The sequence below is a fragment of the Dicentrarchus labrax genome, unplaced genomic scaffold (assembly GCF_905237075.1).
Source record: "Dicentrarchus labrax unplaced genomic scaffold, dlabrax2021, whole genome shotgun sequence".
Lineage (NCBI taxonomy): Eukaryota > Metazoa > Chordata > Actinopteri > Moronidae > Dicentrarchus > Dicentrarchus labrax.
The window spans coordinates 3,358,867-3,372,354 of NW_026136724.1; the positions used below are offsets into that span (position 1 = coordinate 3,358,867).

Sequence of the window (13,488 nt, forward strand, 5' to 3'; positions counted from 1 at the left end):
TCTGTCAGTCCGTTGTTGTGCTGGGCTGTTCACATACTAGGTGCTGACCTTTGATCCCTATGAGGTAGAAAGGTTAGTGTCATGTTCTACTTCTGTCAAAGTTGAGTAGTTACTTATTCTGAGTAAACAGTTTTCCGGTACTGTATTGGTTGAAGCTGCTATAAGACCATATTTGCTATCAGTAAAAACTCTTACAGATTTATTTCATTAATTGCATTACCAATCTGTAATGATTTATCTGAGGTTCCCACCCTTTTAAAGAAATAATTTTAAATCCACATTTACATAATCCATCATAAATCTTGAATGCGACTAATATCAAATATTTCTTCATTTTCAAATAGCCAATGATATCAGAATAAAAAAAAAACAGAAACCAGTTACCCAGACAAAAGAAACAAATCTTTGCATAGTAGAAAAATACAGACGGGTGACCAATTAAAGGTGGTGATAGTTGACTGCTGAGTCTCATTCTGAGGTCGTCAAAAACGCTGTTGTGTTTATTTGTTTCACATTTACCGTAACAGCATTCTTCCAAAAGACATTCCCTCAATTGGTGTTTTGCTGATACTGGTGGAGAACGCTGTCTAGCACATCGGTCCAAAATCTCTCATAGGTGTTCAATTGAGTTGAGATCTGATGACTACGAAGGCTCAGGGTTCCCACTCTTTTTAAGAAATAATTTTCCAGAACCTTTCCAGGACATTTTTCAGGAGTTTTCTGGACAATTAGGACAGCACTTGATCACAAACAGTCATATCAATCACCAGTAGGCCATGTATTGACACTTTTAACTCCAGTTTTCAGGCAGCTTATCCTAGCAACAGTTGAGTTTCAAACAAAAAACACCTCCAGGTTTATGTAGTTTTGACAACCTAAACTATTTTCAGGACTTTTGGTCATTTTAATCAATTTCTGGGTGATTCCATGACTGGAAAAGTAGTCTCTAAACTTCAAGGTTTTTAGACTTTCCAGGCTGCGTGGGAACCCTGAGGCTATGGCATATGATTCACATAATTTTCATGCTCATCAAACCATTCAGTGAGCCCACGTTCCCTATGGATGCATGCATTGTCATCCTGGAAGTAGACTCACAAGCCAATCTGTAAATGCTTTGCTCAATACAGACTGTGGACTTTCTCCAAGCTTTTGTTGCTAAAACTGGGTGGAAACAATTAAAGAGTTTAAAAAACACCTCTAGGGCAGTGATATGCATAAGTCGTTTGATTGTGAACACTGTCATACCATATAACGTTGCTCAGGACATCTATTTTCATTGTTTTAAAAAGCTCTGTCCGTGTTACAAAGTGATTCACTATATCTCCAGTTTGTTTCACAACAGAGGAGAACGAGGGGAGAGCATTGTTTCAGATAAAAAGCGTCCCTAAAGTGAGGGCTGTCCGTTTTTTTTTTTTTTGTCCTTTCGTTATGTTTTTCCACTTAGTTATTGAGGTTTTTCCTTTCATTTGTCACCCGTCTGCAATAAGATCAACCAACCGTATGAAACGATATGAAAAAAAACGTCAGTAGTCTCGCGCGAAACATAAAAATGCCAATAAAGAGAAAATGCACAATCCATCCGTAGATGAAGCTAAGAACTTTGAGTGTGTGCAAGGTGCGGGGGTGGTACAGAGTCACCTTACCTGATATAGGAGAGGAACGTCAGTAAGAACAGCAGACAGGCCAAGACGTCAGCCCTGCCCACGATACCAGACACCTGCAACACAAACACACACACACACACACACAGATTTTACTGTGAGAGATTACTCATGTGTCAGACGGCTCTGGTGAGGAAACAGGGCTGGATGTCCATGTGGAGCCCATTATGTTGCTACGCTACAGCTAGATGCATAACTTGACCTGCTGCACATCACTGTCTCTGTGGAATCTGGCTGTGTTCATACCGAACCCCGGAAGCAGAATTACTGTGATTATGGCTCGGACAGGTGCCCATTATCTCAGCCAAGAATGAGTATTAAAGCTTTTGTATAACAGCTGCCCACGCATATGCGCTGTTTGAGGATTTTACTTTGAAGTTGAGCACGCATAATGATACAAACTTGGAAAAGAACATAAAGGATTGTAATGAAGCTTGTTTCCCCAACCGTTCCTATAGTGTCTGCTAAAGAGTGAGCCTTAGAAACATTACATATTCATTGTATTCTAAGAACAGCATTCCAGGAGTTACTTCTGATAATAATTTCCTACATTTCCCCCAATGCTTTCTAACAACTCCCTCACACTTGCTTGCAATGCTACTCTGTTTAAATATGTCCTGCCAGGAGAGTGCAACATTTTGCAACCGCCTTTGAAATAAGCTTGGTATGTGTGTCAGGGCTAAGACACAAACAGCCGTTAAAATACCAAAGAAGCCATTCTAAAACCTGAAGGCCCCCATCCACATGATTTATTTTCATACCTGTGGTATTAGTGGTTTTGAAAAGGTATAGAAATGACTGAGTGGTTAAGATGTGGTGGGGGGGCACCCCAAAGCAGAAGGGCTAAGGCTAGTCCTGTGGTCATGTAACATATACAATGACATTACTCATGTGTTCAATCTGGCATAGATGAAGAAAAAAGGAGGGAAGGAAGAGGAAGGACATATAACTGTCACAGCCAAACAAAACTAGTAGTCTAGAGGCATGCTCCATACGGCTGTACCTAGGCACAGCAGTGCTTTAAGCTAAGTGCTAACATCAGCAGTCACACTTAGACTTGTTCCGACACCAACACCAGTATCGGAAACTCCTCTGGCACTGCCTAAAGTGCAGCATCAGCCAGTACGCGTCTGTTCATTTATCAGATACCATGTAACCTTCTCAGCAGTGTACTGTTAGCCATTTAGTCATGACCCGCCCTGACTCTGACAAAGGGTTTAACCTGAGCCAGGATTAGTAGTATTAGCTGGGTAAAAACGAATATATAGGAATACCTTTTTTTTATGCACATGTATCAGATGGGTTCTCGGTATGAGGATTTGAGGAATCCATATTGGGAAAGAGAAAATAGTATCGGACCATCTGTAGTCACACTGACAATGGTAACATGCTGGTGTTTAACAGGTACCATGATGAATGACTGATGTGAATATCATTAGTTTTGCAGGTATTTGGTAGTTACAAATGGAATATTTGGTCTGATGAGGGCGCTAAAAGTCATCACCAAAGTCATTACAATTAATCTTAAGGGGAATGTGAATGTCAGAACCAAATTTCACAGCAATTCATCCAATGGTTTTAGAAATATTTTACCCTTACCCCAACATTTTTAAAAACACACTCATGGTGGCACTAGATGAAAAGTTTTTAGGATTTGTCCTCTAGGAACCAGAAATATCAGTGCCAGTCCATCTAAAACATGTGGAGATACTCTAAATAAAAGACATTGACTTCACTGAAGTCAGGTCAAACAATTTAGGGTTCATCCCGAGAAGACCCTGAACATTGGATGGCGATCCATCCAACAGTTGTAGAGAGAGATTTCACTGCAAAGCTAGAATGTTAACTTGTGGCAACGAATGAAAAGTCAGGGAGCACCAAAATCACTGGACAAAAAGTCCATAGCAAACCATACAACAGTTTAGATGTTCCAACCTGGACCAAAGGGGTGGACTCTGCAACAAAAAACCAAGTGTAGTCTTGGACAATGCTGACACTAACAATATCTTAAAGAGCTCATAGTACCCTATTACCCCTCTAGATCACTACGTTCTCTGAATGCTGGGCTACTTGTGGTTCCTATAGTCTCTAAAAGTAGAACAGGAGCCAGAGCCTTCAGTTACCAAGCTCCTCTCCTGTGGAACCAGCTTCCAGTTGTGGTTCGGGAGGCAGACACCCTCACCACATTCAAGAGTAGGCTTAAGACATTCCTCTTTGATAAAGCTTATAGTTAGGGCTGGATCAGGTGAGTCCTGAACCATCCCTTGGTTATGCTGCTATAGGCCTAGACTATTGGGGGATTTCCCATGGTGCACTGAGCTCCTCCCTTCCTCTCTCTTTCTGCACTCATTCATGTCCCATTAATGCATGTTACTAACTTCACTTCTTCCCCGGAGTTCTTGTGCTTTCTCGTCTCGCAGGTTCTTCTTGATCCTGGTGGAGCCTCCTGCCATGGTCCTGCTCGAGACAGACGACCACCCACCTAGAGCCGAAGGATCTGTCCTAGGTTTCTGCCTTTTAACAGGCAGTTTTTCCTTGCCCTTGTCGCCAAGTGCTTGCTCATGGTGGTACTGTTGGGTCTCTGTAAATAATGTTATAAAGAGTTCGGTCTAGACCTGCTCTATTTGAAAAGTGTGCTGAGATAACTTCTGTTATGAATTGGCGCTATACAAATAAATAATAATAATAATACATTTTATTTATAAGTGCTTTTCTAAATACTCAAAGACACTTTACATAAAAACATAAAAGCAGCAAAACAACATCAAATAGTAAAACATTAAAAACACATCAGACTAAGCTAAACATTAAAAGCAATTTTAAAAAGGTGTGTTTTTGTCAGTGATTTGAATGTTGGAAGGTCGGTACAGTCACGGATGTGTTTGGGGAGAGAGTTCCAGAGGGAGGGGGCAAATAAAATTGAATTGAATTGAACTAATACAACTGTTTTTAAGTGTAGTTCAGGCAGTACAGTGACTTTGTTTCCAGTTATGAATAGGATTGCAATGGCATGAGATTTTCATGGTATGATAACCATCTCAGAAAACATAACAGTATAACAGTATTATACAATTATTATTCTAATTATTATCATCACTTACAATGACCTTTGAAGAAAAGAAAACAGAAAGGGCTTTTTTGGTTCAACAAACGCTTTAGAATTTTACAAAATACATGTCCTATATTTTTTAACACTAATACTGTAAAATTCAATACCGCAGATAAGCAAACTTCCATACCACGGTATAACATGGTATTGGTATACCGCTGCAACCCTAGTAGAATAAATAAATGAATGAAAATGATAAGCCACAGCCCTTATACTGAAAACACAATCTTTTGCAGATGCATTACATCCATTGCTTTCCTTTAGAGCACAATAAGACATAGTATGTGATTAGTGCCAGCATTCTTATTAATTGTTTCTGATCAGTTGAGCTGCCCAGCTGAAACTACCTGCTGCAGACCACTGACTGGACAGGCCTGAGCAGCAGGAATAATCAGACAATTTATAACCAACCAGCCAAACACTCCTGGCTGTGTCTGTCTGCTCTACTAGCCACCTAAGCAGCTGGGACATTTCAGGATGTATTGCAGACCATTGGAAATAGTGGACAAAACTGTTAGCTTCCTGTCTGGGGTGTAATAGACAGTATGTGTTGTCTATCTTCTTAAATTTGTCGGCGTTTCTCCATTAAGTTGATCTACAGTATCAGCCAGTGGTTTTTGTGTGTGGTGGAGCGGCAGTCCGCCATAGCCTGGCAAAGGAGCAGTAAACATGTCCAGCAGACACTGATAAAAAGCAGGCCGGGAGGGGAATGCGGATGGAGGGCAGCGAAGGGAGGAGGAACAGGAGAAAAACAGGGGAGACGAGAGAGGGAGCAGGAGGACTTTCATGTGATATCTCATAAAATAAAGAGTGAAGGAACCTCAGCAGCTCCCACACATACACAGACTGGCACAAGGATGGAGGGGAGTGAGTGGGAAACAAAAGACCAGGAGAGACATATTAAATTACAACAGGACAAAATTAGGCCTGGCTAGAATGTGCAAAAGCCCTCATTTCCAAGGTATTCAGTGCCAAAATCTGTAATCACATACCTTGTTTTTGTTATTTCAAGGTTGTATCAGACCATACAAAGGGAGACTAATACAGCACACCGTTTTATTTAACACATTGGTCCTTTAACTAGCAAGGGGACCGAGGTTAGCCGTCTTATCTGTGATGTCAGCTCTCTCTAAATTATTCTGTGACACAATATGTTACTCCTTGTCATGATTAGAATCACGGCTAACATACATAATGCTGTGGTTACAGGACAACTCGTTGCTCTGGGTTTTGACAGTCTGGTCATTTACCATCATTACAGCTGGACCCATAACAGAGAATTATGCTGCATTCCCGTGGATTCAGGCAGATAAAACATTTTTTTATTTATGTAATTATTTAATTAGCTTCTCGTTGTCCAGATCATCCATGTTTTCTCCTTGTGTGAGGGAGCTACATAACATTGTTGCCTGTATATATAAATATTTAAACTTTGGACATGCTGTCTACCAATGCCAATGCTAGCCTGCCTCCTTTCTATAATGTGGGATGAACACAACATGTAGCACGAGCTGCCGATGAAATGGAATATAAATATTGAGTGTTGTCAAGAAAGGGTCCCAAACTCATCTTTGTTGTTTGCAACCAAACAACCACTGAAGGGCTGAAACCTGCTCTCTTCTTCCCAACTGGTTGCACACATCTGCAGGGACCACTGACCTTTGCCGTTATTTTTGCGCCAAACAAAACACATTTCTTAAAATAGAACTGTGTTTCCATTGTATATGAACGAGTAGTATAAATTGGCATGAAACTAGAAAATAAAAATCTTGTGGGTAAGGTTATATAACATTTTTGACATCATGTTGCAGGGTGGAGGGAGGGGGATGGAGGGTCAGTTTGAGAACCATATCTGACCCACGGACGGACAGCTGAAACTGCTAACCCTTTGAAAAAGGGGGAAAATGCCTTCAAACAATCAGTTCAAGGCAGCACGACTCCTATATAGTAACACTGGCTCCCAACTGCTAGCATGGGAAGTGTCCATAAGAGGATGGACCAACTTTTGGACATGTTTGTGGAGACAGCATTCAGCTTCAAGTAAAGATTTGAAGCTGAATGCTCTCTTATAATATGATATATTAAATATAATAACAATAGCTGTAGTATCATAGTTTATATTCCCTTACACAAAAAGTGAGGAAAATTTAAATTTCAGGCTGCCCTTTATATTTACTTTTTGCTACAAATTATCAGTAGGCTCTTAGTTTACTGCTGCAGATTAAATGAATGGCACCAAACCAGCAGTTTAAACTGTGCTTCATGGGCAGCTTTGCAGATGATAACGCACAAATGACATTGTTCTTTAAATATCCCAACCATCTGACATTTCACTGCAGGTATTCTGTCTGATTGCTGATGGAGAACACTGCTCTGTTTGCTGCCGAGGTTCTTTCATTAATGGGTTTCTAGGGGAAAAACTGGTGTGATGAGATTTTCTTTATTGAAGTAAAATAATAGCATATGTATAGAAGAGCCATCCCCTGCACTCCATGTATTGCATGATTTGGTTAAATGTAAGGCTGGGTGAGTTCAGGGTCAGTCCTCATGTCACATCACAACTAAATTCTAAAATATCATTCTAACAAACTGTAACAGCAGCCAACAAGTTAGTGAAACAGGTGCCAGCTTGCTAACGTTATGCTACATTCACAACATGTTGGCAGATTGGAATGAATGGGAAGACTTACAATTATTCCAACTTAGTTAATATTCAGGCACTACATCAACCCCCATTATGAGCCCTGCAGTCACACCAGATGGATGGAAATGAACCCTAAATGACCTTTGTTTTGTTATTTGTTAAAGGAATAGTTCAACATTTTGGGAAATATGGGTATTTGCTCAATATAATGCAGTACTGTAGTGCTGCAGACAGGCCCAGACCTACAAATCTTGTTCTTCAGATGTATGTTTGGTACAGACCCCAACAAATGTCACATCATTATGATTTTAATTGGGGGTTTTTTGTGTTAAATATTATTTGTGAGGCAAAATCCTTATTGTCACAATAATCTTCAATGACATCACAATATCTGTCGCAATAATCGCAAATATAATATTTTTAACAGCATCATGCAGCCATGCAGTTATTGCAATAGCTATACAAGTGGGGGAAAATAAAATACCATTACCAAAACAAAAACTGTCGCATCACGTTCATCTGTGCAGTTACAAGAAAAGTAATCACCAAACAACATGGGAGTTAGAAATGTACAGTACATTACCAGCAGACAATTTCTATTCCTTTAAAAGGTACAATCAAAACCAAGCGTCCCTCAGCATGTACAGAGGAAGGGTGTGTCTCCGAGAGACTGCTATTGGAAGCAGCTGCAGCCTTCTGGAAAAGAGGAGACATGGGTTACCCCCCCCCACGCACACACACACACACACACACACACACACACACACACACACACACACACACACACACACACACACACACACACACACACACACACACACACACACACACACACACACACACACACACACACACCTTTACTTTGGTGTTTGCTGCTTTGTACATGGAATTTAGCAAAACATACAGAGCTTGCATGTCTGTCCATCAGGCAAAGTGCCTCTCTCTCTCTCGTGCCCGCTCTCTCTCTCACACACACACCAGTGGCTTAAACCTCTTGGAATCAGTGAGATGAAAGGAGATTATTTACATCCTTAAGTAGATGGTTCCTGAAGTTAGAAGTAAGAATGTGTGTGTGTGTGTGTGTGTGTGTGTGTGTGTGTGTGTGTGTGTGTGTGTGTGTGTGTGTGTGTGTGTGTGTGTACACTTGCTATAAAAGACATTGCTTAGTCACCCACAAATACTTAGAGGGGCCCGGGATGGATGGAGATGAAAGGGGAGAGAACAGAGGAGGAAGTGAGGGATGAAGAGTGATCGAAGGAGAGGTAGAGAGGTGCGAGATGAAAGGACGAGTCGGGGGGTGAGAGAGGACAGGGTAGGCTTGTCTCTCTGTGCATGAATAAAATATATGCGTGTGAAGCCTCTCCCTCGACACACACACACACATATTGAATAATAACATGTTTGGAATGTAAACAGCAGTAAACAGATTACTCTTCTTAAAGTTGAGGAAGAAGAGCTGCCGTCAGAGTTGCCCCGTCCATTTGGGTATTCTCCACACACAAACGCACATACACACACACAGTAAAGGCTACTGATGCCAGATGTGAAGTTTTGCATTGACGTTCCACCATTACACCTCTTCTCCTTCACTCCATCCCTCTCCTCCTCCTCTTCATCCTTTGTCTGTGTGACCCTTCACTCTCGTCTCCTCAATTGTCAACCTTCTGATCCCATCATGCCGTCATGTCTTTACACACTGTCCTTCACTACTTTCCAGTGCACAGAGCCTTGTGAGTGTGTTACTGAAGGATGAGCCTCTTCATGCTATTGACTGTAATAATAATCGCTCTTTATGCTTTATCACAATCACTGTTAAAGGTACAGTTCACGCCAAGTCAAAAATACAGATTTTTTCTCTTACCAGTGGTGCTATTTATCCATTTCCTTTGTTTTGGTGTGAGTTGCTGAGTTTGGAGATATTGGCCATAGAATGTCTGCCTTCTCTCCACTATAATGGAACCAGATCGGCTCATGGTGCTTAAAGCACCAAAAATACACATTTGAAAAAGTCAATGTCTCTTTCCAGAAATCATGACCTGGTTACTCAAGATAATCCAGACTTTGCTGTGAGTAGTTTTATGTAATAACTATTTTCTTTCTACGTATCCCTGCGCAGAAGGAAGCAGGCATCTACTCATGGGTGAGAGGGTCCTAAACATTAATGGCATCCTCCTCAGATGAGCTGTACAAAGCTAGCTCACCTAGAACCACTGAGATAGTTACCGTTGAGCTACAGTTGACGTGTGGTGTCCGGTAGAAAAAAATAGTTCCTACATGCTCACAGCTCAAAATGGTGATTTGTTTTCGCTCTAAAATCGGTATTGGTCGGTCTCTAAAAATATGTATTTCTGATTTTGGAGTGAAGTGTCCCTTTAATCACACCTACATGCCCCACTCACCTGAACCACTGAGAGGTTGTTTCAAATTTATTACAAAGTGAGTAAATCTTCCATGAAAGCATGAATATAGCAGGCTGGACACATTAGCTGGATAATGACATGCATTTCCACCTGGTACCAATGAGCACTTTATAGAAGTCCAACAAAATAGTCATCTGAATGCCCCTTTAATCTGATCAAGGTCAAGTTTGTAGTAGGCATTTTAATTGTAATTTGGCTGTTAGTCTGATTATTAGTGGAATAAAAGGCTCCATATGGATGCAACCAGCGTGACAAAGAGGGGAGGAGGAAAGAAACATACCTATTTGTTTCACCCTCTCCCCATGTCTCTCTCTCTAATTCGGGTTTATTACATAATTCTGTAGGAATCTGAGTTCAGCTGCAGCTGCCTCTCTGCATCCAAACCCCAGCTCGGGGAGAGGAAGTGTAAAAGTACAGCTTGGTTAAACACACCCAAACACGCACACTGAGCGCGTGTGACTTTTTGCAGGAAGACTGTAACCCCGGGCACATTCTGAGAAGAGTTGTGTGTCTCCAGTCGCCTGCCCCTCGGCTCCGTCTGTCCTAGCCTTCACCGACAGCCTAAACACCCCAGGAAGGCTTTTATTTTGTGTGTGTGTGTGTGTGTGTGTGTGTGTGTGTGTGTGTGTGTGTGTGTGTGTGTGTGTGTGTGTGTGTGTGTGTGCGTGTGTGCGTGTTCGCGCGTGCATGCGTGCGTGTGAGGGCCCAGAGCAACACGGCACACATATGGCTGATGGGATCCACACATGGCCAGCATGCTATCAGCAGAAAGCGGAGAGGAGGTATGGATGAATGGAGGCTTTTCAGCTCTGAAACAGGAGCCCCATTCACTGGATACAGACCCGGCTGACTGACTGACTGCCAGAGCGGCCATATTGGACAAAAAAAACCCAAAGTAGTAGAGACTGTCTGAACCCAGAGAAACGTTGATCCTGGCTATGTTGAGGTTCAGGCTTTTTTTTTTTTTGATGATGAATGAATGGAGGAAAAATTTCAATTCATACTGTGATACCAACAGCCCCAGGGGTCTTATTAGGGTTTCTGTATTCCAAATGACTAAAAGGAGAAAAAAACTGAGATTGGATGTCTGATTACAGACTGCGTAACATCAGAACTCAGAAAACTGAATAATGGCAAAAAAAAAAAAAAAAATCCTTCTGCCTCCAACACATTACAGTCTTCTTTATAAAGTAGTTTTGGGGGCTTTTATTGCCTTTATGATAGCAACAGCTGAGGACAGACAGGGAAGTGGGGCAGAGAGAGGGGATGACACGCAGCAAAGGGCCGCTGGTCGGATTCGAACCCTGGGCCGCTGCAGCAAGGATGCCAGCTCTACCAACTGAGCTAACCGGGCACCCTGGTTCCACGTTTTTTAACTCTCCGACACAAATCGCTGTGACCATGGCAACCACAGAAACCCCCCTGAGGGAAACAATAACAGAGCTTATCTTACTGGTATCCCAGTTACCTGAATTATACACCTCCTAACCAGCAGTGAACTAATGAATAATGAGGTGCTTCAGAGTTTTATTATTCAGTTTGGGCAAACTGGAGAGGTGAAGGTGTGGTTGGGGGGGTAGCGGAGGGAGGGATGCCAGTGTTCTGAAAACCATGTGAAGTTGTGTGAGCACTGATTTGGGCTCTTATCAACACAGTCAGGGGCTGCAGCAGCACAGACTGTGACACACAGATCATAGAGGCAATTAAGCCACTTTAAAAGCATTAGTGCTTGATTGCCACAGTTAACATCAAAAATAATACTCCTCATAGTGATAACTGAGTCAGATTTTTAGATTTAGTGTGAGTCACGCTTTATCTCATTATCTCTGGTGTTTGTCTCAAATAAACATCCATAAATCCAGTTAGTAATCATAGAAGAATAAAAAGTCATAAAAAGTAACACAAGCACCACCCGCAGTCTGAGCACTGCAGCTAGGGGCGCTATAGCATGAAACAACAAGAGAAAGCTGACCACTTCTGTTGTGCTCACTTCAGCTTAAAACAAGCAATCATCCATATAAAGAAGAACCACATGAATAAGCATATTTATTGCACTTAATTAGGACAGCAATGCAATTGAACACATCAATAGTGTGGCCATAGAAACGTCCTGATTAGCTCTATATTGCCCTCCTAAGGACTGGGGTTTGTTACCCACAGTGGGACATAAGGGAGCCCATTGAGTATGTTCACTGGGGCTGCGCGTGTGTACCTGCCAGGCATCATCATTTATACTAATATACTAATGGCTCTGAGACTGTACTTAGGCACACATTTTGAACTAAATCCTAACATGCACACAATGACAATGTTAATATGCTGATGGTAAAGCTCCTCTATACAGAAGGCATTTCAGCCATGTTTCTCAACTGACCATTCAATCGACTGTCTCAGGAGACTCTGACAGAACAGTTATGTAACAGCTATATATAGCTTATATTCTAATCAATCCCGCTGTCTACACAGGCTGTGTAACAACACACAGTCACTGTAGTTAAACACATATAACGGAAGAAATATTTCACTCAAGTCCATTTTCAATACAGTGATTGTGTGTTGGGCTCTGAGCAAATCTGCTAAACTGGAGTGACCTACACTCAGTACTGTGCCTGAATGCATCCTGTGTAGACAGAGATGGAGAACTGAAGCTGCTGCTCAGTTAATGAAGTCTGTGTACACATTATGTTATGGTCACCACCTTCATTTATTGTATTAGCAATTGCATGTCATGCCCCCCCCCCCATTTTCTATTTTCCTCTTCCTGTCATTATCCAAAAAAAAAAAAAAAAAAAGATTGTAATGTGCATGGAATAATGGAATTATACATTCAATTCAATTCAATTGTATTTGTATAGCGCCAATTCATAGAAGAAGTTATCTCAGGACACTTTTCAAAGAGAGTGTAACACTTTCAGAGAGGTTGTGTGCTTGAGACTGAATGATCGGTTAATAGATCGGTTTATAGATACAGTTTATTCCCTGTAATGCAGAATGGATTCTAACAGCACTGGTGGTAGGGCATACTGCAAACGTATGTAATACAACAACTGTGGATCCTACTGGCAGCATCCCTTATGCTTACTGCTGCTAGACTGTGGTAAATCATTTAGCTTTTGTAGCTAATGATATCAGCTAATGCCTTTAGCTACCTAACATGGAAACCAAATTAACATCAGTTTCAAATGGCACGGCTAATGCAGTTTACTGATATTCTGACAGTGAAACAGGTTGAGCAGAATGAAACAAGCTTTTATTAAGTTTTCTTGTTTACAACAGAGCTAAAAGAACTCTGCTTTCTTCTGATTAGTCAGAAAAGAACAGGCTGCAGAGAAAAAGCCAAACACTGAGGTAGATGAGGGTTTATTAGCATTTAGCAGTAAGCAAAAAGCTCTAACCTCATGAAAACAGTGTGAATGGCCGCTAAGTGTTTCAGTTTAGATAAAGACTGGAACATTCTGCAGGAGAAATCCCTCCCTTTAGACTCACAGAAGACTGGAGGCTGAGCTATCTAGAAACTCTCACACACAACAACAACTTGGCCTATTTTTGAGTCTTTTTACAACGCGACTGGGTGAGTGAGGAAGCAGCCCAGTGGAGGAAATGAACACGAGTCAAATCGCCTGGGTGAAAAGTGTGTGTGTGTGTGTGTGTGTG

General features: G+C 41.5%; 1 protein-coding gene across 1 annotated transcript in view; it reads right to left on the minus strand.

The window, feature by feature from the left end:
- The window catches only part of tmtc1 (transmembrane O-mannosyltransferase targeting cadherins 1), a 141,572-nt gene that overhangs the window by 105,892 nt on the left and 22,192 nt on the right, over positions 1-13,488 (minus strand). Inside the window, exon 3 of the mRNA XM_051391690.1 lies at positions 1,644-1,717. Within this exon, the coding sequence (XP_051247650.1) occupies positions 1,644-1,717 (74 nt within the window). The remainder of the gene's footprint in view (positions 1-1,643; positions 1,718-13,488) is intronic.